This window comes from Pristis pectinata, chromosome 3, assembly GCF_009764475.1.
Source record: "Pristis pectinata isolate sPriPec2 chromosome 3, sPriPec2.1.pri, whole genome shotgun sequence".
Taxonomy (NCBI): domain Eukaryota; kingdom Metazoa; phylum Chordata; class Chondrichthyes; order Rhinopristiformes; family Pristidae; genus Pristis; species Pristis pectinata.
Window position 1 is genome coordinate 63,132,507 of NC_067407.1, and position 22,442 is coordinate 63,154,948.

Genomic DNA, 22,442 nt, shown 5'->3' on the forward strand with positions numbered 1-22,442 from the left:
CCATATGTATAATTACTAATGTGATGTATATTATTTTGTACTAATTTGAAAATTAATAAAAAGATTGAAAGAGGAAGAAAGATGTTAGGCTTACTGATCTATAGTTCCCAAGTTTTTCTTTGCAGCCCTTCTGAAATAAAGGCACAACATTAGCCACCCTCCAGTTTTCTGGTACCTCACCTGTTGTTAACAGTAGTGCATATATTCTCAGCTGGGGCTCCCAAAATTTGTTCTCAGCATTAAGCTGCCAATCCTGTCCCTCCCAAGGCCATGTTTCTGTAATGGCTCTAATATCCCAGTCGCACATGTCTATCCATGCTGTGAGTTCATCCATTTTACCTGTCAGGCATCTTGCATTGAAATAAGTGCAGTTTAATCCAACAATCTTTCATCATTCCCTGCCATGCTGCTGCCTGTCTTATACTGACTATACTGTCATTGCATTCTTTCTCAGCTTCCAGCCTCCCATCTGCTTCACTTCTGCTTTGGATCCCAATCCTCTGCCGATCCAGTTTAAATGTTCCTGAGTAGCACTAGCAAATCTGCCTGCCGGGATATCCGTTCCCCCTCCAGTTCCGGTGCAACCTGTCCCACTTGTACAGTTCACCTCTGTCCTAAAAGAGATCCCAAAGGTTCAAGAAACTTGAACCCTGCTCCCTGCACCAACTTTTGCTATGCATTCATCTGCCATATCCTCCTATTTTTCCCTTACTGGCACGTGGCACAGGCAGTAATCCAGATGATTACTGCTCGCGAGGTCCTGCTTTTTAATCTCTTTCCTAACTCCCTGTATGCAATCCACTGGACATCATCCTTTTTCTACCTATGTCATTTGTGCCAACATACTCAGTGACTTCTGGTTGCTCCCCTTTCCCCTTGAGATGTTCTGCAACCGCTCAGACATCCTCGACCCTGCCGCCAGGGAGGCAACACCCCATCTTAAGAGTCCCTTTAGCGGTCACAGAATCTCCTGTCTGCCCCCCTGACTATTGAGTCTCTGATCACTAGTCCTTCCTGACTCCACTCTTCCCTGCTGAGCTTAATCTCTTTCCTAACTCCCTGTATTCAATCCACTGGACCTCATCCTATTTCTACCTATGTCATTTGTGCCAACATACTCGATGACTTCTGGTTGCTCCCCCTTCCCCTTGAGATGTTCTGCAGCCGCTCAGAGACGTCCTCGAGCCTGGCACCAGGGAGGCAACAGAGCATCTGAGAGTCCCTTTTGTGACCACGGAATCTCCCGTCTGCCCCCTCTGACTATTGAGTCTCCGATCACTAGTCCTTCCTGACTTCACCCTTCCCTGCTGAGCCTCAGCACCAGTCCTGGTGACACAGAGCTGGTGGCTGCTGCTGCATCTTTCTCCTGAATGTCATATCCCCCTCTGTGCCCCCCCCCCCCCCCCACCCAGTGGTATCCAAAATGATATACTTGTTTTCAAGGGGTACGCCACAGGCGAAGCCTGTATTATCTACTTACCATCTCTACCATTCCTGGTGGTTACCTGGCTATTTGCAGCCTGCACCTTAGGTGTGACCACCTCATTGAAACTCCAATGATGCTCTCAGCATCTGGGATGATCTTAAGTGCATCCAGCTTTAGCTCTTTAACGTAGTCAGCTGGAAGTTGCAACTGGACACACCTCCCACAGGTGTACTCGGGGACACTGGAAGTCTTCCTGATCTCCCACATCCTGCAGGATGAGCATACCACTGTCCTAACTGCCATCCTGATGCACTAAGTGTGAAGGTTAAAGTTGGAAGACCTTGCCTGTGCTTACCCTCACTCTCACCTCTGCTCAGTCTCTTTGCCAAAGCCTCACCACCAAATCCTAAGCATTTTGACCTCAAACACTGCACTTCAGACTCGAACAGAGCCTCTCCAAAATGGCTGCTCTGCTGGAGCCTGCCTCACTTTTATACCTGCAAAACAAGTTTTAAATTCTGCTGGGTCATCCCTCCTGTTGCTAAGGCTACCAGGTCTCACAAACAACAAGTCCTACAAGTTTTAAAATATAGTTTTTTGTCTTTACACCTTGCTCCTCCCCAGAGCTCTGTTTTGAAGACCTGAAACCCCCTCCATTCTTACCCCAGTTCTGAGGAAGAATTCATGACTTGAATTGTTAACTGGCTTCTCTTTCCACAGATGCTGCTTACTTGACTGATTTCTTCCAGCATTTTCTGTTTTATACTTCATTGTTTTCAGAATATAGGGAATAAAAGTAGTAAGGTGGATGGTCTAAAGTGCATTTACTTAAATGCAAGAAGCATCAGGAATAAGGGTGATGAACTGAGAGCTTGGATAAGTACGTTGGACTACGATATTGTGGCTCTTGCAGAGACTTGGCTGTCACCAGGGCAGGAATGGATACTGAATATTCCCGGATTTCAGTGTTTTAAAAGGGATAGGGTGGGGGGGGGGGGGGGGGGGAAGAGGAGGAGGGGGGGCATTACTGGTCAGGGATATTATTACAGCTGCAGAAAGGGTGGATAATGTAGCAGGATCCTCTCTAGAGTCAATATGGGTGGAAGTTAGGAACAAGAAAGGAGCAGTTACTCTACAGGGAGTATTCTATAGGCCCCTGGTAGCAGCAAGGATACTGAGGAGCAGATTGGGAGGCAGATTTTGGAAAGGTGCAAAAATAACAGGGTTGATATCATGGGAGACTTCAACTTCCCAAATATTGATTGGCACCTGCTTAGTGCCAGAGGTTTAGACGGGGCGGAGTTTGTTAAGTGTGTCCAGGACGGATTCCTGTCACAGTATGTTGACAGGCCGACAAGAGGGAATGCCATATTAGATCTAGAATTAGGTAATGAACCGGGTCAGGTGACAGATCTCTCAGTGGGTGAGCATTTGGGGGACAGTGACCACTGCTCCCTAACCTTTAGCATTGTCATGGACAAGGATAGGGGCAAAGAAGACAGGAAAATATTTAATTGGGGGAGGGCAAATTATGAGGCTAGAACTTGCGAGTGTAAATTGGGGTGACATTTTTGAAGGGAAATGTACTACGGAGATGCAGTCGTTGTTCAGGGATCTCTTGCAGGGTGTTAGGGATAAATTTGTCCCAGTGAGGCAGAGAAAGAATGGCAGGGTGAAGGAACCATGGATGACAAGAGAGGTGGAACATCTAGTTAGGGGAAGAAGGAAACATACATAAGGTTTAGGCAGCAAGGTTCAGATGGGTCTTTTGAGGAATATAGGGTAGCAAGGAAAGAACTTAAGAAGGGGCTCAGGAGAGCAAGAAGGGGACATGAAAAGGCCTTGGCGAGTAGGGTTAAGGAGAATCCCAAGGCTTTTTACTCGTACGTGAAGAGCAGAAGGATGGCTAGAGTAAAGGTAGGACCGATTAGGGATAAAGGTGGGAAGATGTGCCTGGAAGCTGTGGAAGTGGGTGAGGTCCTCAATGAATACTTCTCTTCAGTACTCACCAAGGAGAGGGGCCTTGATGACGCTGAGGACAGTGTTGGTAAGGTTAATGTTCTAGAGCATGTTGATATCAAGAGAGAGGATGTGTTGGAGCTGTTAGAAAATATTAGGACAGATACGTCCCTGGGGCCTGATGGGATATTCCCCAGGATGCTCCGCGAGGCGAGGGAGGAGATTGCTGAGCCTTTGGCTAGAATCTTTGAGTCCTCGTTGTCCGCGGGAATGGTACCGTAGGATTGGAGGGTGGCAAATGTTGTCCCTTATTCATAAAGGTAGTAGGGATAGTCCAGGGAATTACAGACCAGTGAGCCTTACGTCTGTGGTGGGCAAGCTGTTGGAAAGGATTCTTAGAGATAGGATCTATGGGCATTTAGAGGATCATGGTCTGATCAGTCACAGCCAGCATGGCTTTGTGAAGGGCAGATAATGTCTCACAAGCCTGATAGTGTTCTTTGAGGAGGTGACCAGGCAGATTGATGAGGGTAGTGCAGTAGATGTGGTCTACATGGATTTTAGTGAGGCATTTGACAAGGTTCCGCATGGTAGGCTTCTTCAGAAGGTCAGAGTGCATGGGATCCAAGGAAGCTTGGCCATGTGGATGTGGATTTGGAATTGGCTTGCCTGTAGAAAGCAGAGCGTTTTGGTGGAGGGAGTGCATTCAGATTGGAGGGCTGTGACTAGCAGTGTTCCACAAGGATTGGTTCTGGGACATTTGCTTTTCGTGATTTTTATTAATGACTTGGATGAGGGGGTAAAAGGGTGGGTTGGCGAGTTTGCAAATGACACAAAGGTTGGTGGTTATGTGGATAGTGTAGGGGATTGTTGAAGATTGCAGAGGGACATTGATAGGATGCAGAGCTGGGCTGAGAAGTGGCAGATGGAGTTCAATCTGGAGAAGTGTGAGGTGATACACTTTGGAAGGACAAACTCCAAGGTGGAGTACAAAGTTAATGGCAGGATTCTTGGTAGTGTAGAGGAGCAGAGGGATTTGGGGGTCCATATCCGCAGATCCCTGAAAGTTGCCTCACAGGTGGATAGGGTAGTTAAGAAAGCTTATAGGGTGTTAGCTTTCATAAGTCGAGGAATCGAGTTTAAGAGCTGCGAGGTAATGATGCAGCTTTATAAAACTCTGCTTAGACCACACTTGGAGTACTGTCCAGTTGTGGTCGCCTCATTATAGGAAGGATGTGGAAACGTTGGAAAGGGTGCAGAGGAGATTTACCAGGATGCTGTCTGGTTTAGAGAGTATGCATTATGAGGAGAGACTAAGGGAGCTAGGGCTTTACTCTTTGGAGAGAAGGAGGATGAGAAGAGACCTGACAGATGTGTAGAAAATATTAGGAGGAATAGATAGAGTGGACAGCCAGTACCTCTTTCCCAGGGCACCAATGCTCAATACAAGAGGGCATGGCTTTAAAGTAATGGGTGGGAAGTTCAAGGGAGATATCAGAGGAAGGGTTTTTTTACCCAGAGAGTGGTTGGGGCGTGGAATGCGCTGCCTGGGGTGGTAATGGAGGCAGGTACATTGGTCAAATTCAAGAGATTACTAGATAGGCATATGGAGGAATTTAAAATAGAGGGGTATGTGGGAGAAAGGGGTTAGTTAGTCTGAGGCGAAGTTTAAAGGTCAGCACAACATTGTGGGCCCAAGGGCCCGTATTGTGCTGTACTGTTCTATGTTCTATTGTTTTCCTCAGTACCTGCGCTAAAGAGGGATTGGTACCCAATTATCTGGTGCCCTTTCAATTTTCCTGGTTTTGTTGTGACAAGAAAGCATATCATATATAATTAGTACATAAAGCACTTATCCATACAATAACTAATTTTTATGTACTTTTATAGTTTGCGGCAGCTACCAATTAAATTGAGAAGCGATATTAATTGCATTTATTGTCATAAAGTACTACAGCACAGAAACATGGCCTTCGGCCCATTTAGTCCATGCTGTCTGATCTTATGCCTAGTCCATATCCCTCCACCTGGACCATATCCCTCCAAACCCTTCCCATCCATGTACCTATCCAAACTTCTTTTAAATGTTACGATTGAACCTGCATCTACCACTTCTACTGGCAGCTCATTCCCATTCATACCACCCTCTGAGTGAAGAAGTTTCCCCCTCAGATTTCCCTTAAATATTTTATCTTTTGCCCTAAGCCTGTGCCCTCTCGTTCTAGTCTCGCCCAACCTTAGGGAAAAAAGCCTGCATGCATTCACCCTATCTGTACCCCTCATAATTTTGTATACCTCTGGAAGATCTCCCCTGATTCTCCTGCGCTCCAGGGAATAAACTCCTTGCCTATTCAACCTTTCCCTGTAACTTGGGTCCTCAAGTCCTGCCAACATCCTTGTAAATTTTCTCTGCACTCTTTCAAGCTTGTTGATATCTCTTGTCTAGGCAGGTGACCAAAACTGCACACAGTACTCTAAATTCGGCTTCACCAATGTCTTGTACAATTTCAGCATAACATCCCAACTCCTGAACTCAATGCCCTGATTTATAAAGGCCAAAGTGCTGAAAGCTCTCTTTATGACCCTATTTACCTATGATGCCACTTTCAAGGAACTATGCATCTGTATTCCCCTTGTTCTACTGCACACCTCAGAGCCCTACCATTCACTGTGCAAATCTTACCCTGGTTTGTCCTCCCAAAGTGCAACACCTCACACTTGTCTGCATTAAATTCCATCTGCCATTTTTTTTTTTAGCCCATTTTCCTAGCTGGTCAGGATCACGCCGCAAGCTTAGATAGCCTTCCTTGCTGTTCACTGAGCCCCCTATCATGGTGTCATTTGCAAATTTGCTGATCCAGTTTACCACATTATCATCTAAATCATTAATATAGATGATAAACAACAATGGACACAGCACTGATCCCTGTGGCATGCCACTAGACACAGGCCTCCGGTCAGAGAGACAGCTATCTTCTACCACTCTCTAGCTTCTCCTGCTCAGCCAATGTAGAATCCAATTGACTACTTCATCCTGAATGCCAAGTGACTTAACCTTCTGGAACAGCCTCCCATGCGGGACTCTGTCAAAGGCTTTGCTAAGGTTCACTGCCTTTTTCTCATTGTCCTTCTTGGTAGCCTCCTCAAAAAACTATAAGATTGGCTGGACACGATCTACCACACACAAAGCCATGTTGACTATGCCTAATCAGGCCCTGTCTATCCAAATACTTACATATCTTGTCCCTTGGAATACCTTCCAATAGTTTACCCACAACTGACATCAGACTCACTGGCCCATAATTTCCCAGTTTATTCTTAGAGCCTTTCTTGAACAACTGAAAAGCATTTGCTATCCTCCAGTCCTCCAACACCTCATCTGTGGATAAGGACATTTTAAATATCTCTGCCAGGGCCCCTGCAATTTCTGCACCAGCCTCCCACAAAGTCAGAAGGAATACCTTGTCAGGCCCTGGGGATTTATCAACCTTAATTTGCCTCAAGACAGCCAGCATCTCCTCTCCTGTAAACCGGATATGATCCATGACCTTGCTTTTCTTTTTGCCCCAGTTCTATTGTGTCTGTGTTTGTCTCCAAAGTAAATACGGATGCAAAAAATTCATTTAAAATCTCCCTCATCTCTTTCAATCCATGCACAGATGACCATGCTGATCTTCAAGAGGACCAGTTTTGTCCCTTGCTATTCTTTTGCTCTTAATATAGCTATAGAAACCTCTGGTATTCTCTTTCACTCTGTCTTCCAGAGCAACCACATGTCCTCTTTTTGCCTTCCTGATTTCTCTCTTAAGTGTTCTCTTGCATTTCTTGTACTCAAGCACCTCATTTGATCCTAACTGCCTATACCTGATATGCACTACCTTCTTTTTCTCTACCAGGGTCTCAATATCGCTCGATAACCAAGCTTTCCTAAACTTACTAGCCTTGCCTTTTATTCTAACAGGAACATACAGATTCTGTACTCTCGATATTTCACTTTTGAAAGCCTCCCACTTAGCAAGCATCTCTTTAGCAAGCAAAACAGCCTATCCCAGTCCACGCCTGCCAGATCCCTTCTGTGCCATCAAAATTAGCCTTCCTCCAATTTAGAATCTCAACCCGAGGACCAGTCCTATTCTTCTCCATAATTGTCTTGAAACTAATGGAATTATGATCACTAGATCCAAAGTGTTCCCCTACATGCACTTCTGTCACCTGCCCTGTCTTGTTCCCTCAGAGGAGATCCAGTATCGTGCTCTCCTTCATTGGGTTCTCGACATATTGATTAAGGAAACTTTCCTGAACACGTTTGTCAAACTCTATCCCATCCAATCCCTTTACCCTTTGGGAGTCCCAGTCAATGTGTGGAAAGTTAAAATCACCTACTATCACAACCTTATTTTTCTTGCAACTGTCTGCTACCTCTCTACATATTTGTTGCTCTAAATCCCGCTGACTATTGGTAGGTCCATGATATAATCCCGTTAATGTGGTTATTGCTTTCTTATTCCTCCATTCCACCCATATGCCTCAGCAGATGAGCCCTCCAGTATGTCCTTTCTGAGCACTGCTGTGAAATTTTCCCTGATGAGTAATGCCACCCCTCCCTCTCTATCATGTCTAAAACATTGGAACCCTGGAATGTTGAGCTGCCAGTCCTGCCCCCTCCTGCTACCAAGTCTCACTAATGGTCACAACATCATAATTCCATGTACCGATCCACGCTCTAAGTTCACCTGCCTTACCTACAGTACACCTTGCATTGAAATAGATGCATCTTAGAACATTAGTTCCACCATACTCATCAACCAGTCAATTTCTGTCTTTGCTTGTTGGCTTAACATCTACTTTCCCCACAGCCACTCCACTTGCTGCTCTGCCACTCTGGTTTCTGCACCCCCCCCCCCCCCCCCCCCACTGCAACTCTAATTTAAAGGTTAACTTTTCCTCTTCAGTTGGAGTGCCTCTGTGGAGAAGTAATCTCATCAGATAGTGTCAGTTCCTGGAGGTTTTGAGTTCGCTACAAGTTCCATGCTGTGTCTTTATAATTAACACTTTTTGCATATAAAATGATGTACATTTATATGTGAAATGTAGACAGTGGTTATTGGGGATTCGATAGTAAGGGGTACGGATAGCAGATTCTGCGATACCGACAATGAGTCTCGGATGGTGTGTTGCTTCCCTGGTGCCAGGGTACGGGATATCACGGACCGTGTCGAGAATATTCTGAGAGGGGAGGGTGAGCAGCCAGAAGTCTTGGTACATGTAGGTACCAATGATGTAGGTAGAAAAAGAGAAGAGGTCCTGAAGGAGGAATACAAGGAATTAGGGAGAAGGTTGAGAAGTAGGACCTCAAGGGTAGTAATCTCAGCACTACTACCCATACCACGTGTCAATGACAGGAAGAATAGAAAGCTCTGGCAGTTAAATGCGTGGCTGAGTGACTGGTGCAAGGGGCAGGGCTTCAGATTCTTGGATACCTGGGACCTTTTTTGGGGCAGGCAAGACCTATTTGCTAAGGATGGGTTGCACCTAAACTCCAAAGGGTCCAATATCCTGGCGGGAATGTTTAATTTAGTTGTAGGGGAGGGTTTAAACTGATCTGGCAGGGGGATGGTAACCAGGATGCTAGGTTACAAGATGCTAAGGTGAGGGAGGAAGTGTATAGAAACGAATCCATTGAGGATGGCAAGAATGACAGATAATTTACTGAATAATAGAAGTACAACAAATCAGGATGTTAGGATACAGAATGTTAGGATAGGGGATGAGGTCTACAGGAACATGTCTAAGATAGTAGGTAGCGAAGATAGTAAGAAGGATGGACAGGTAGAAAGTCAGGATAATCTGCTGAACAATAGAAGTACAATAAAATCAATAGCAGATACCAGTCTAAACGTACTATATTTAAATGCACGTAGCATCAGGAATAAAGTAGATGACCTAGTGGCACAACTACAGGTTAATAAATATGACATCGTTGCAATCACTGAGTCGTGGCTTCATGATGGATGTGATTGGGAACTGAATGTCAAGGGGTATACAGTGTATAGGAAGGATAGGCGGGTAGGCAGAGGGGGAGGTGTGGCCATGATGGTTAGTAGTGATATAAAATCAATAGAAAGGAAGGACATTGGGTCAGAGGAGGTGGAATCCCTATGGGTGGAGCTAAGAAATAGCAAGGGTAAAAGGACAATAGTAGCAGTCATATATAGGCCCCCTAACAGCAGTCAGGAAGTGGACCATAAGTTGCAGATTGAGATAGAAAAAGCGTGCCAGAGTGACAATGTGAAGATAATTATGGGGGATTTTAACATGAAGGTGGACTGGGAAATCCAGCAAGGCAGTAGTACTCAGGAGAGTGAGTTTGTGGAATGTCTAAGGGATGTTTTTCTGGAGCAACTTATTGAGGAGCCCACCAGGGGATCGGCTGTTTTGGATTGGGTGCTATGTAGTGAACCCGAGGTGATTAGGGAACTAAAGGTAAAGGAACCACTGGGAACAAGTGATCACAATATGACTGAGTTTAGTTTCAAGTTTGAGAAAGAGAAGCTGATAACTGGTGTATCGATATTTCAGTGGAATAAGGGAAATTACAAGGGTATGAGAGAAGAGTTGGCCCAAATTGATTGGAGGAGTAAGTTAGCTGGAGGGACGGCGGAGGAGAAATGGAAGAAATTTCTACAGGAAATAAGGACAATGCAGGACAGATATATTCCAAGAAAAAAGAAGGCTTTGAATGGAAAAAAGGCACAGATGTGGATAATGAGGGAGGTGAAGGATAAAATAAAAGCAAAAGGGGCGGCGTACAAAGTAGCAAAAATTAGTGGGAAAACAGAAGATTGGAAAGTTTTTAAAAATCTGCAGAGAGAAACTAAGAAGGTCATTAGGAAAGCAAAGATGAGTTATGAAAGGAAGCTGGCGGACAACATTCGGAAGGATTCTAAGAGCTTTTTTAAATACATAAGGAATAAAAGAGAGACACGGGTTGACATAGGACCAATTGATAACGGTGCAGGAGGTATTATAATGGACAATAGTGAGATGGCAAGGGAATTGAATGAATATTTTGCATCGGTCTTCACCGTGGAGGACATAAGCAATGTGCCCGTTAGTCAGGAGTCTCACGAATTGGAACTGAGTTCAGTTGAGATTAATAGGGAGAAGGTGCTAGGAAAACTAAAGGGGCTTAAGACTGATAAGTCTCCCGGACCGGATGAGGTGCATCCCCGGGTTCTGAAGGAGGTGGCTGTAGAGATAGCGGAGGCATTGGCGATTATTTTCCAGGAATCGATAGATTCTGGCATGGTTCCGGAGGACTGGAGGGTAGCGAATGTGGTTCCGTTGTATAAGAAAGGTGGGAGGCAGCACAAAGGCAATTACAGACCTATTAGTCTGACGTCAGTGGTGGGAAAATTATTGGAATCTATCCTCAAGGAGGAGGTTACCGAATACCTAGAGGCGCAAGGCAAGATTGGACCTAGTCAACATGGATTTGTGAAGGGGAGGTCCTGTCTGACCAACCTATTGGAGTTTTTTGAAGAAATCACAGGTAGGGTGGATAAGGGAGAGGCGGTAGACGTTGTGTATTTAGACTTTCAAAAGGCCTTCGATAAGGTGCCTCACAAGAGACTGATTAATAAGATGAGAGGTCATGGAATTATGGGCAGGATAGCAGAATGGGTGGAGCATTGGCTGGTTGGCAGGAAGCAAAGGGTGGAAATAAAAGGATCTCGTTCTGGTTGGTTACCGGTTACTAGTGGTGTGCCGCAGGAGTCGGTGTTGGGGCTGCTCCTTTTTACCTTGTACATCAATGATTTGGATGATGGAATAAATGGTTGTGTGGCTAAGTTTGCGGATGACACCAAGATAAGTGGAGGAGTAGGGAGCATAGAGGAAATAGAAAGGATGCAGAGGGACCTAGACAGTTTAGGAGAATGGGCAAGGAAATGGCAGATGAGATTCAATGTTGAGAAATGTGCAGTTGTACACTTTGGAAGCAGAAATAAGCGGGTAGATTATTATCTAGAAGGAGAGAAGATTGAAAGTACGGTAGTACAAAGGGACTTGGGGGTACTCGTACAAGATACCTTAAAAGTTAACCACCAGGTTGGATCGGTGGTTAAGAAAGCGAATGCTATGTTGGCATTCATCTCGAGAGGTATAGTGTATAAAAGTAAGGAAGTGTTGATGAGGCTCTACGGGGCACTAGTGAGGCCTCATTTGGAATACTGTGCGCAGTTTTGGGCCCCACATCTTAGGAAGGATGTGCTGACGTTGGAGAGGGTTCAGAGGAGATTTACGAGAATGATTCCGGGAATGAAAGGGCTTACGTATGATGAGCATTTGTCGGCTCTTGGACTGTACTCACTGGAGTACAGAAGGATGAGAGGGGACCTCGTAGCGACATTTAAAATGTTGACAGGAAAGGATAGAGTAGATGTGGCTAGGCTGTTTCCCTTGGTGAGCGAGTCCAGGACCAGAGGGCACAATCTTAGAATTAGAGGGTACAGTTTCAAGACAGAGATGAGGAGAAATTTCTTTACCCAGAGGGTGGTGAAATTGTGGAACTCCTTGCCACGCACAGCAGTGGAGGCCAGTTCAGTGGGGGTGTTCAAGGAGGAGATAGACAGATATCTAAATAGTCAGGGTATCAAGGGATATGGGGATAAGGCTGGAAAATGGGATTAGAATAGGTTTTTTTTTCCCCACCCCATTTCTTTTTCCCTTTTCCTTGGAGCAGACTCGATGGGCCGAATGGCCTGCTTCTGCTCCCTTGTCTTGTGATCTTGTGACATCTGGACCCTCAAAAGTCTGTTATTCATGCCTATCACATGGTGACATTTTTGATCACATTTCAAGCAATGTTTCTTGTATTTTTTTCTTTCCAGAAGAAGTGTAGGGTTCAGGTCTGGGAGACCACTTCCGTGCACTATTTAAATTATTTAGATAGAAACCTATGTACCTGGATATGGTTAACCGTTGATAGGAAGCTGAGAAGTGAAAGTGATATATTGATGGGGTGGGGAGGTGCAGCGTGGGTATTGGCTAAAAAGCAGCAGGTGGAATTCCATATTACTAAGTTTGAAGTCATCAACTTTGGTTGTAGTAATTATACTAAGAATAGAAGTAGGTTTGTTACTGTAGAAATGTAGGGGATGGGAAAAGTGAATGCATCCAAAGGATGTAAGTGTAGAGCAATCAATTTTGCTTTGCCAAAGGTACATGCCACTGGATTGGCTAGGCCAAATTGTTTCTTTCCATTGGAAAGCAAAATGATGGAAATCTGAAATAAAAACAGATAATTTCTGGAGATACTCAGCAAGTTATGGAGTATATGTAGGAAGATAAATTTAATTCGAAGTTTAAAGAAATTTAATAATTTAAATTAGTATTTAAGGTTAGTGAGCTTTCATTAGAACTGGAAAACTGAGAAAACAAGCTTTATTTTTTGCATCGGTTTTAAGGTGAAAGGAAGATGAATGAGAGCAGATGAGAATAAAAATAACGTGCTGAACTATTCTTTCCATCTGCTTCAACCAAATTCCATCACTAGATGCATCTTACCTTCCCTTTCAGTATTCTGATGGATGCATTCCTCCTGGTTTGCCCTTCTATATCCATCAATCTCAATGTCACTCTTGGCAGTTTCTTGTGGGACCAAAGGAAGTGCAACATCTGCCTTTTCATCTCATCCCTTCGTATCCAAAATTTGGAACTATTCTTGCAAGTGAAGCAGCAGTTTATTTGTCCCTTTTCCAATTTTGCTTATTGTATTCGGTGAGTATGATGTGCTGTCTTCTCTACATTGATGAGGCTGAATGTAGATTGGGTAAGTAATTTGCAGATCCTTTTCAGTCCTCAACCCTGAGCTTCCAATTACCTGTCACTTCATTTTTTTCATTCTGCTCTGACCTTTGTCTTTGGCCTCCTTCACAGTTCCACTTATGAATCAGCACCGTAAACTAAGATAACCAGATTTTCCTGTTTGTGTCAGAAATGTTAACTAATTTTTTCTGCTTGATCTGTTATGTTTTATCAGCATTCTCTTATTCAGATTCCCAGCAGCTGCTATGCTTTGAATCACCCACTACCAGGACATTCTTTTTTCTCTCACTGTGCTTATTATCCTTCCTCTATTCACATACATCCAGACAGATCAGCTATAATTTACTAACTTTCCTTCTTGTCTTTGATGAACCGAAAGCAGTTATGTCACCTGGGTAACCTTAGTTTTCACCCTGCCCAAGAAATGTCCTCTGTTCTCTCCAACCCGTTCACTGTCTGTAACTTAAAATATGCTGCTTTTTTCACCTTTCCTGTTCTGATGAAGGATCATTCACATGAAATGTTAACTCCTTCTCCACAGCACAGCTCTGGATTTTCTGTTTAATGTCTGATTCTATATTGTAGCTGAGTATGTTTATTTGGATACTTGGTTTCACTCAAGTCCTTTCTCCCTCTTCGAGACCCCAATGGATACAAGACAACCTGTCTATTCCAGGTATTAATCAGACTATTAAACGGTTCCCTTCTACGATGTGATGGACTCTTGACCTCACAATCTACCTTGTTATGACCTTGCACTTTATTGTCTACCTACAATGCACTTCCCTGTAGCTGTATTCTGTTATTGTTTTTACCCTGTACTACCTCAGTGCACTGTGTAATGAATTGATCTGTACGAACAGTATGCAACACAAGTTTTTCACTGTGCCTCCGGTACAAGTGACAATAATAAACCAATATCAATACCAATCAGTGACCTATATTACTGAAACATAACCCGCATACTTTTGTATTAAATTCCCCTATCTGCACTACCTTTTTGCAAATCATCCACTGGAATACACAAATCCATCTGCATCACGGAGTTCTACAATCCCTCACCATTTAGTCAATAGCATTTTTATTATTCCTCCAAATTTAGAACTTCACATTTCAACATTATACTCCATTTGCCTGATTTTTATCCATTCTTGCCGACATGAAATGTTGGCACAACATCGTGGGCTGAAGGGCCTGTACTGTGCTGTAATATTCTATGTTGTTCATTTGATCTCTCTGTATCTCTGCCTGATGTCTTCTTCACAGCTTCTGGCCTATCTTTTGTGTCATCATCAAATTTTGTTCCTCTATCTAAATTTATGGCCGTAACTCCAGTCCCTATAATGGCTCACTGCTTGTTAAATCTTGCCAATCAGCAAAAATGGCTGCTCTTTTTCCTGTTAGCCAATCAATTTGCTACCCATTCCAATATGTTACCTCCAATACCACCTGCTTTTATTTTTTGCAGTAACCTTTGATGTTTTCTGGAAATCTAAGTATAATATGTCTGCTGGCTTCACTGTATTCGCAGCACATGTTACTTCAAAATTTTCCAATAAACTGGTCAATTTTGATTTCACTTTGCAAAACCTTGGAATTTTTCTTTTCATTTGAAATGTATGTATATTTTGCCTGAATATTCTGCATATTGTGCAATATCATTTACAGCAGTTCGGATAATGAAGCAGTTTGTCCCTCCATTTAACAACAACTTGACAATGTTGAGGCATGGATTATTCAGTGGCAACTAACATTTATGCAGCACATGTGCTAGGCAATGTCATTGGTAGGTGATAATTGGTATCATGTCACCTACTAGTGATATTGAACTGCATTCCGATCATCAAGACTTCCTTTGTCAGCATCCTGGGGGTCATTGAATTGGAACTTCACTGAACCAGCTATAAGAGTTGATCGGAGGTTAAGAACATAAGAAATAGAAACAGGAATAGGTGATTCAGGCCCATGTCCCTGCTCAACCATCCAGTAAAATCTTATGCCTCAGTGCCATTTTCCTGCACAAACCCATATCCATCTTCACACAGCTACCATTGGGCAGGAGGTACAGAAGCCTGAAGTCCCTCACCACCAGGTTCAAGAACAGCTACTTCCCTTCATCCATTCGGTTCGTAAACCAACTGGCCCAACCCTAATCACCAGAGTTTAACAACACTTGATCACTTTGCACTAAAATGGACTTCTTTGTTCTAATTGTGTTCTTTCTTGTAAAAATTGGGTATAATTTATGATTAATTTGTTTTTCTTGTGAATATTGCTTATATGATGCTGTGGGCCTCTAAGTTTTTCATTGCACCTGTGCATATGACAATGGCCTTGATTTTTATATCCCTTGATTCCCTTAATATCTAAAAATCTATTGATCTGTCTTCCATGTACTAAGTGACTAGACGTCCACAGTTCTCCTGGGTAGTGAATCCTGATCATTTGCTACCCTATGGCTGAATAAATTTCTTATCTCAGTCCTGAATGGCCGACCTCTTTTACCCTGGTTTTAGATACCCCAGCAGGGGAAACATTAACTCTGCATCTATATTTTGTATATTTCAATTAGGTCATCTCTCATTCTGCTAAACTTGACAGAATATACATTTGATATGCTAAATCACTCCTCCATCAGCAAACTACCTTGAAGAACAAGGATGGCAGATACGTGGAACTGTCGTCACTAAAGGTCGTTTCATGGAATTGACTTTTTAAGCACAGTACATCTGTTTTTTTTAGATAAGGAAATTAGACCTGTACACTCTGTTCCATATACTTTCTCACCAGGGCCTTTACATAATTGGAATAAGATATCTCTATCTTGTACTCAAATCCTCAAGCAATGCAGGTCACAATACAGTTTGCCTCCTAATTGTTTCTTGTACCTGCATGTTAATTGTCAGTGATTCATGTGCAAGGTACTCACGTCTGTCTGAACATCACATTTCTCAATCTTTCACCATTGAAAAGTATTCCACCTTTCTGTTTTTTCTGTCACAGTTTTTGAGCTCACATCTTTCCACATTATATTTTACCTGCTATGTTTTTGCCAATTCACTTCATTTGCCCGTATCCTCCTGATAGCCCACATTGCCACTAGCAGTTGGGTATCTGCAGTGTGATTTGCTAGGTATAAGTCAGGGGTGTGATAGAGGTTTTCCATTTTTCTGGAGTGCAGCGCTCTCAATGCTCAACAAGTTCAGCACTATCTAGGGCAGAGCAGTTTTTTGAAATCCCATCGTGTTCTTTACCTTAATTGTAAACTTCCCCCATCAAGAGCATGCCATGGTTGCATTATCATCTATAAGGTGTACAGCAGCAATTTGTCAAGCCATTTTCCAAATCACTTTCTAAAACTGTGACCTCTACCACCTAGAAGGACAAGAATGGCAGGTACATGGGAATGTTGCCACCAACATGTTCCCCTCCGAGTTGTGTCCAATTCTGACTTTGAACATAAAGAACATAATAACATTAGAAATAGGAGCAGGAGTAGGCTGAACCTTGAGGCTATGTCCCCTAGTTCTCGTCTCACCTACCAGTGGAAACAAATTTCCTGCTTCTATCTTGTCTATCCTTTTCATAATTTTATATGTTTCTATAAGATTCCCTCTCGTTCTTCTGAATTCCAGCGAGTATAGTCCCAGGCGACACAATCTCTCCTCATAGGCTAACCCCCTCATCTCCGGAATCATCCTGGTGAACCTTCTCTGCACTGCCTCCAAAGCTGGTAAATCTTTCCTCAAATGAGGAGACCAGAATTGCACGCAGTGCTTCAGGTGCAGCCGCACCAGTACCCTGTACAGTTGCAGCATAACCTCCCTGCTCTTAAATTCAATCCCTCTAGCAATGAAGGCCAACATTCCATTTGCCTTCTTGATAACCTGTTGCACTTGCAAACCAACCTTCTGCAATTCATGCACAAGCACTCCCAGTTTTCTCTACATAACAGCATGCTGCAATCTTTTACCATTTAAATAATAATCTGGTCTTCTATTTTTCCTTCCAAAGTGGATTACCTTGCATTTACCAACGTTGTGCTCCATCTGCCAAACCCTAGCCCATTCACCTAACCTATCTATATCTCTCTGCAGGCTCTCTGCACAATTTGCTTTTCCACTCAATTTAGTATGATCAGCAAACTTAGATACGCTACACTTGATCCCCTCTTCCAAATTGTTAATGTATATCATGAACAGTTGCGGGCCCAGCAGTGACCCCTGCGGCACTCTACTCTCCACTGATTGCCAACCAGAGAAACACCCATTTATCCCAACTGTCTGCCTTCTATTGGTTAACCAATCCTCCATCTATGCTAATATATTATCCCCAGCTCCATGCATCCTTTTCTTATGGATAAGTCTTTTATGTGGCACCTTGTTGAATGCCTTCTGGAAATCCAAGTACACAACATCCACCTGTTCCCCTCTTTCCACTGCGCTCGTTATATCCTCAAAAAAACTCCAGTAAGTTTGTCAAACAGGACCTGCCCTTCCTGAATCCATGCTGTGTCTGTCTGATGGAAGCTCTTCTATCCAGATGTCTCGCTATTTCTTCCTTAATGATAGCTTCAAGCATTTTCCCAACAACAGTCTTTAAGCTAACTGGCCTACAGTTACCTGCTTTTTGCCTACATCCTTTTTTAAACAGTGGCGTGACATTCACTGTCTTCTAATCTGCCAGGACCTGCCCAGAGTCCAGAGAAATTATCACAAATGCTTCTACTATAACTTCCGCCATTTCTTTCAGTAGCCTGGGGTGAATCCCATCAGGACCAGGGGAGCTGTCTACCTTTAGGCCCACTAGTTTGCTCACCACTACCTCTTTAGTGATAGTGATTGTATTGAGGTCCTTACCTCCCATCGCAACCATAACGTCTCTCCTTGGCATGTTAGATGTGTCCTCCACTGTTAAGACCGATACAAAATTTTTGTTCAAAGCCTCGGCCATTTCCACATTACCCAATATTAATTCCCCCTTCTCATCTTCCAAGGGACTGATGTTCACTTTAGCCACACTTTTCTGCTTTATATAATTATGAAAACTTCTATCAGTTTTTGTATTTTGTGCTATTTTACTTTCATCATCTATCTTCCCTTCCCTTATTGCTTGCTTCGTGGTTCTTTGGGAAAACTTTAAAAAGCAACAGTCTTTGTGTCCCACTGCTCTTGGCAACTTTGAATGCTTGAGCTTTTAGTTTGATGCCTTCTTTTATTTCCTTAGTTATCCAAGGCTGGCTCTTCCCATCCTTACTGTCCTTGCTTTTAACTGGAATATACTTTTGTTGAGCACTTGGAAAAATCTCTTTGAAAGTCTTCCACTGTTCTTCAACTGTCCCATCATATGGCCTGTGTTCCCAGTCTACGCTAGCCAACTCCTCCCTCATCCTGTTATAGTCTCCCTTGTTTAGACATAATACACTGCTTTTAGATAGAACTATTGCACCCTCCATTTGTATGAGAAATTCAATCATACTGTGATCACTCTTTCCAAGATGATCCCTAACTACAAGATCGTTAATTTTACCTGCCTCATTGCACAGGACCAGATCTAAGATAGCATTTTCCCTTGTCGATTCACAAACATGCTGCTCAAGAAAGCTATCGCGGATGCATTCTGTGAAGTCCTCCTCAAGACTGCCTCACCCAATCTATGTGCAAGTTAAAGTCTCCCATGACAATTGCCATACCATTCTTACATGCGTCAGATATTTCTTGGTTTATTGCCTGTGCCACTATAATGTTATTATTTGGTGGCCTACAGACAACTCCCACCAGTGTTTTTTTCCCTTTACTGTTCCTATTCTCAACCCAGATGGACTCAACATTCTGCTCCTTCGATCTTATATTGTCTCTCACTATTGCCCTGATCTCATCCTCAATTAAGAGTGCTATCCCACCTCCCTTACCCTTCTGTATTACCTGATACCCTTTGATATTTAATTCCCAATCATCTCCACCCTGCAACCATGGTTTCTGTAATGGCCACTAAATCATACCCCTTTGTACTGATTTGTGCCACAAGTTCACTGACCTTGTTTTGAATACTACAGGCATTCAGATAAAGTGCCCTGACACTCGTTGTCCTTTTAGAATCTAGTAACCTTTGTGTCCTTTGCATTTGACTTTTCTGTACTCCACTCTTACTTTTCTCTTTTCTAACTTTTTTCTTTGGTCTCTGCATTGCTTCCCTCTGTCTTTGTGCATGGATTCCCATCCCCCTTGCCATATTAGTTTAAACTCTCCCCAAGAGCACGAGCAAACAATCCCCCAAGGTCATTGATCCCAGTCCTGCTCAGGTGCAGACTGTCTGGTTTGTACTGGCCCCACCTCCCCTAGAACCGTTTCCAATGTCCCAGGAATCTGAAACCCTTCCTCCTGCACCACTGCTCAAGCCACATATTTATCCTGACTATACTGCCATATCATTGCTACGTATGGAATGATATCATTGTTTGTTCTTAAAGGATTTAAATATGAGAACTCCATATCCTGTAGTTGTACCTTTACACAGATATATGCATTTCAGGAAGGCATCTTGAGAAGAATTAGGGATAGACAGTAAGTAATGTTCTTACCTCCCATATCCTCTACATGTTTTTTTTAGAAAAAAAAGTAACTTGCAGAGACTTGCAGATTTCTCCATAATATTGCCATTGTTTACATTTGTTATGCAGGTACTCACTGTTAAATACTGCTACACTGTGTTTATTTTTCATAATTTTGTTTTCACAGCTTTTGAGCAGAAAAGATAAAACAACTTTTGAAAAATTAGAATATCTGGTATCTAAAGAAGATAATTACAAGAGGCTCAGGGATTACGTAAATAGCTTGAAGATGACTCCATGTATTCCATATCTAGGTAGGAATTATTGTTTTACTTCTCTCAGAAATGGTGTATTTGCAACTACCTGTTTGATAAGACAGATTCTGGTAGGTGAAGAACAGAATAACTTAATTACAGGGTGATTTTGCAAAACAAAAGTTTTAACAAGCATGGTCATTTTGCCAATGACAAATTTTGCCATGTCATTAGAAAGCTAATATTTTAATTACCAATTATCATTCAAGTCCTAGTATTTCATTTGATTATGTTCAATATTTGGATATTTCTTTTCAATAACATGAATTATGTTAATAAAGAAATGATCTCATCCATCCACCTAAAGTTTGTTCCTCGTATTTCCCAACATTAGTTGTGACAATGGAAAATACCGACAGTAACAATTTGTACAGTGCTCCCCAATAGCAGGAGAAGTTAAAGAAGTTGTCTCACTATATGGTGATTGTGGTGATTACATGCTGGTTGAGATAATGCTGTGATAACCAAAACAGATTTAACTGAGAATTGGCATGAAGTTCCTGAAGAACATGCAGGATAAAGAATGACATTGGCCTGGATCTTCTGGTTAAAAGCTGGCATTTCAGCTGTGAACTGTACCTTTAATCTACCTGGCTGTGTTTAAATAGAGGAGTCAAGCAAACGCAAAAGTTCTAGACTTCTGACATCTGATTATGTGAGATGCAGTAATGATCCTCCATACTGGCTCCCTGGGTTACGGATGGCCTGAATTATGGAAATCGGACTTTTTGCAAATTCTCCCATGCATTTTTAAAGCATTTTTCATGATAGTATTAGTAGTAGTAGTAGTAGTAGTAGTAGTAAAAATAATAACAACATGTTTTGCGGTGTTCAGTAATAACTAGATACAGTATAAATTTCATTAATTATGAGTAGTGTTAGGGTGAAAGTAAACAAAGCAATGCAATACCCATCTTTGGTGAAGTGAAAGAATTATAGCAAGTATATGTAGAGCGATTATGATATGGGTAGCTATAGAAAACAGACATTTCTAACTTACGGAGAAATTGGTTTGCAGACATTTCTCAGGAACAGAACACTTGCGTAACTTGGACTGCCTGTATTGCGAACTCCTCATAGAATCTAGCAGGTGATTCTAGCTGGGAAGTCTGTAGATGGGAAACATCTACAGACTTCCTAGCACCTGGGCTGGGTAAACTGCCTGCTGAACCATTGTACAGTAGATCTATTGATTTTAATGCAGAAAATCATGTCAAAGTGGAAGAGTAAGTTAAAGCCAATTTACATTTTTTATTTAATTGAGTTGATTTAAATGTTTTTAAATGATTTCTCACCTTGTATTTTGTAATTAGTTTGAATCATGCTAGCATCAGCAAGTAGCTCTGTAGAGAACTTCTGGTGTTCAGGCATTTGTATGCAAGTAAATCCTGGAATTAAGCAGACTAGTCTGGAATTTACTAAGTGGCAGATGGTGCAGGAACAGAGCACTCATCCATTTCAATGAGGATTCTTGGCCTAGAGATTGGAAGAGGCCATGTTTATTTACTGAGTTAATTAGATTTAAATTAAATAGATCTCCTTTCAGCAGTCCAAAGGTACTGTTCCCACTGACTCCACCCTTCAATCCCCACCAGTTGCCTTTCCCATGCAGCTGCTGGCGATGCAAAAGCTGTCCTTTTACCTATCTCCATCATCCCAGGACCCAAACACTCGTTCCAGAGTAGCACTTTTTCCAATTTAGTGTACTGTATTCGGTGATCATAATGTAGCCTCCTCCTTTGGAGAATCCAAATGCTGATTGTATGACTGCTTTGCAGAACGCCTTCAAACTCTCTGCGTGGATGATCCTGAGCCTCCAGTTCTTGGTACTTTAATTTTCCATGTCTCTTCCATTCTGACATCTGTCTTTGGCCTGTTTGTAAAATAAAATCACCTTGAAACATTTCCTCTTTTTTTCTCTCCATAGATTTTTTCCTCAACTCCTTATGTTCCCTTTTACCAATTACATAAATCCATGCACCTCAGATACTTTTAACTGCTTAATTGTCTCTGTTCTAACAACACAGTCTTTCTTCATAGGTTTCCCAGTGATGGTAACAAAATCTATAAACCTCCACTGTACTCTCGCTGATGATATGACATTCTTCCTTTAATATGGTGACAATATCTGTGCTTGATGTTCTAGATGTGGCTGATCAAATGATTGTACATTTGTTGCATGTCCTCCCTACTTTTAAATTCTTTTCCTCTGCCCTTAAAGGATAGTATTCCAAATGCCTTAATCAGCACTTTATCTACATGTCATCATACATCAAAGTCAAGTTTATTGTCATATGCACAAATACATGTATGCACAGTTGCAATGAAGAACTTGCTTGCAGCAGCATCACAGGCACATAGTATC

At 42.5% G+C, this 22,442-nt stretch overlaps 1 protein-coding gene across 11 annotated transcripts in view; it reads left to right on the top strand.

The window, feature by feature from the left end:
• The window catches only part of ralgps2 (Ral GEF with PH domain and SH3 binding motif 2), a 385,220-nt gene that overhangs the window by 172,015 nt on the left and 190,763 nt on the right, over positions 1 to 22,442 (top strand). For all 11 annotated transcript variants that reach the window (XM_052010754.1, XM_052010760.1, XM_052010755.1 and 8 more), the window contains one exon: positions 19,951 to 20,077. In XM_052010754.1, coding sequence (XP_051866714.1) covers positions 19,951 to 20,077 — 127 coding nt within the window. The remainder of the gene's footprint in view (positions 1 to 19,950; positions 20,078 to 22,442) is intronic.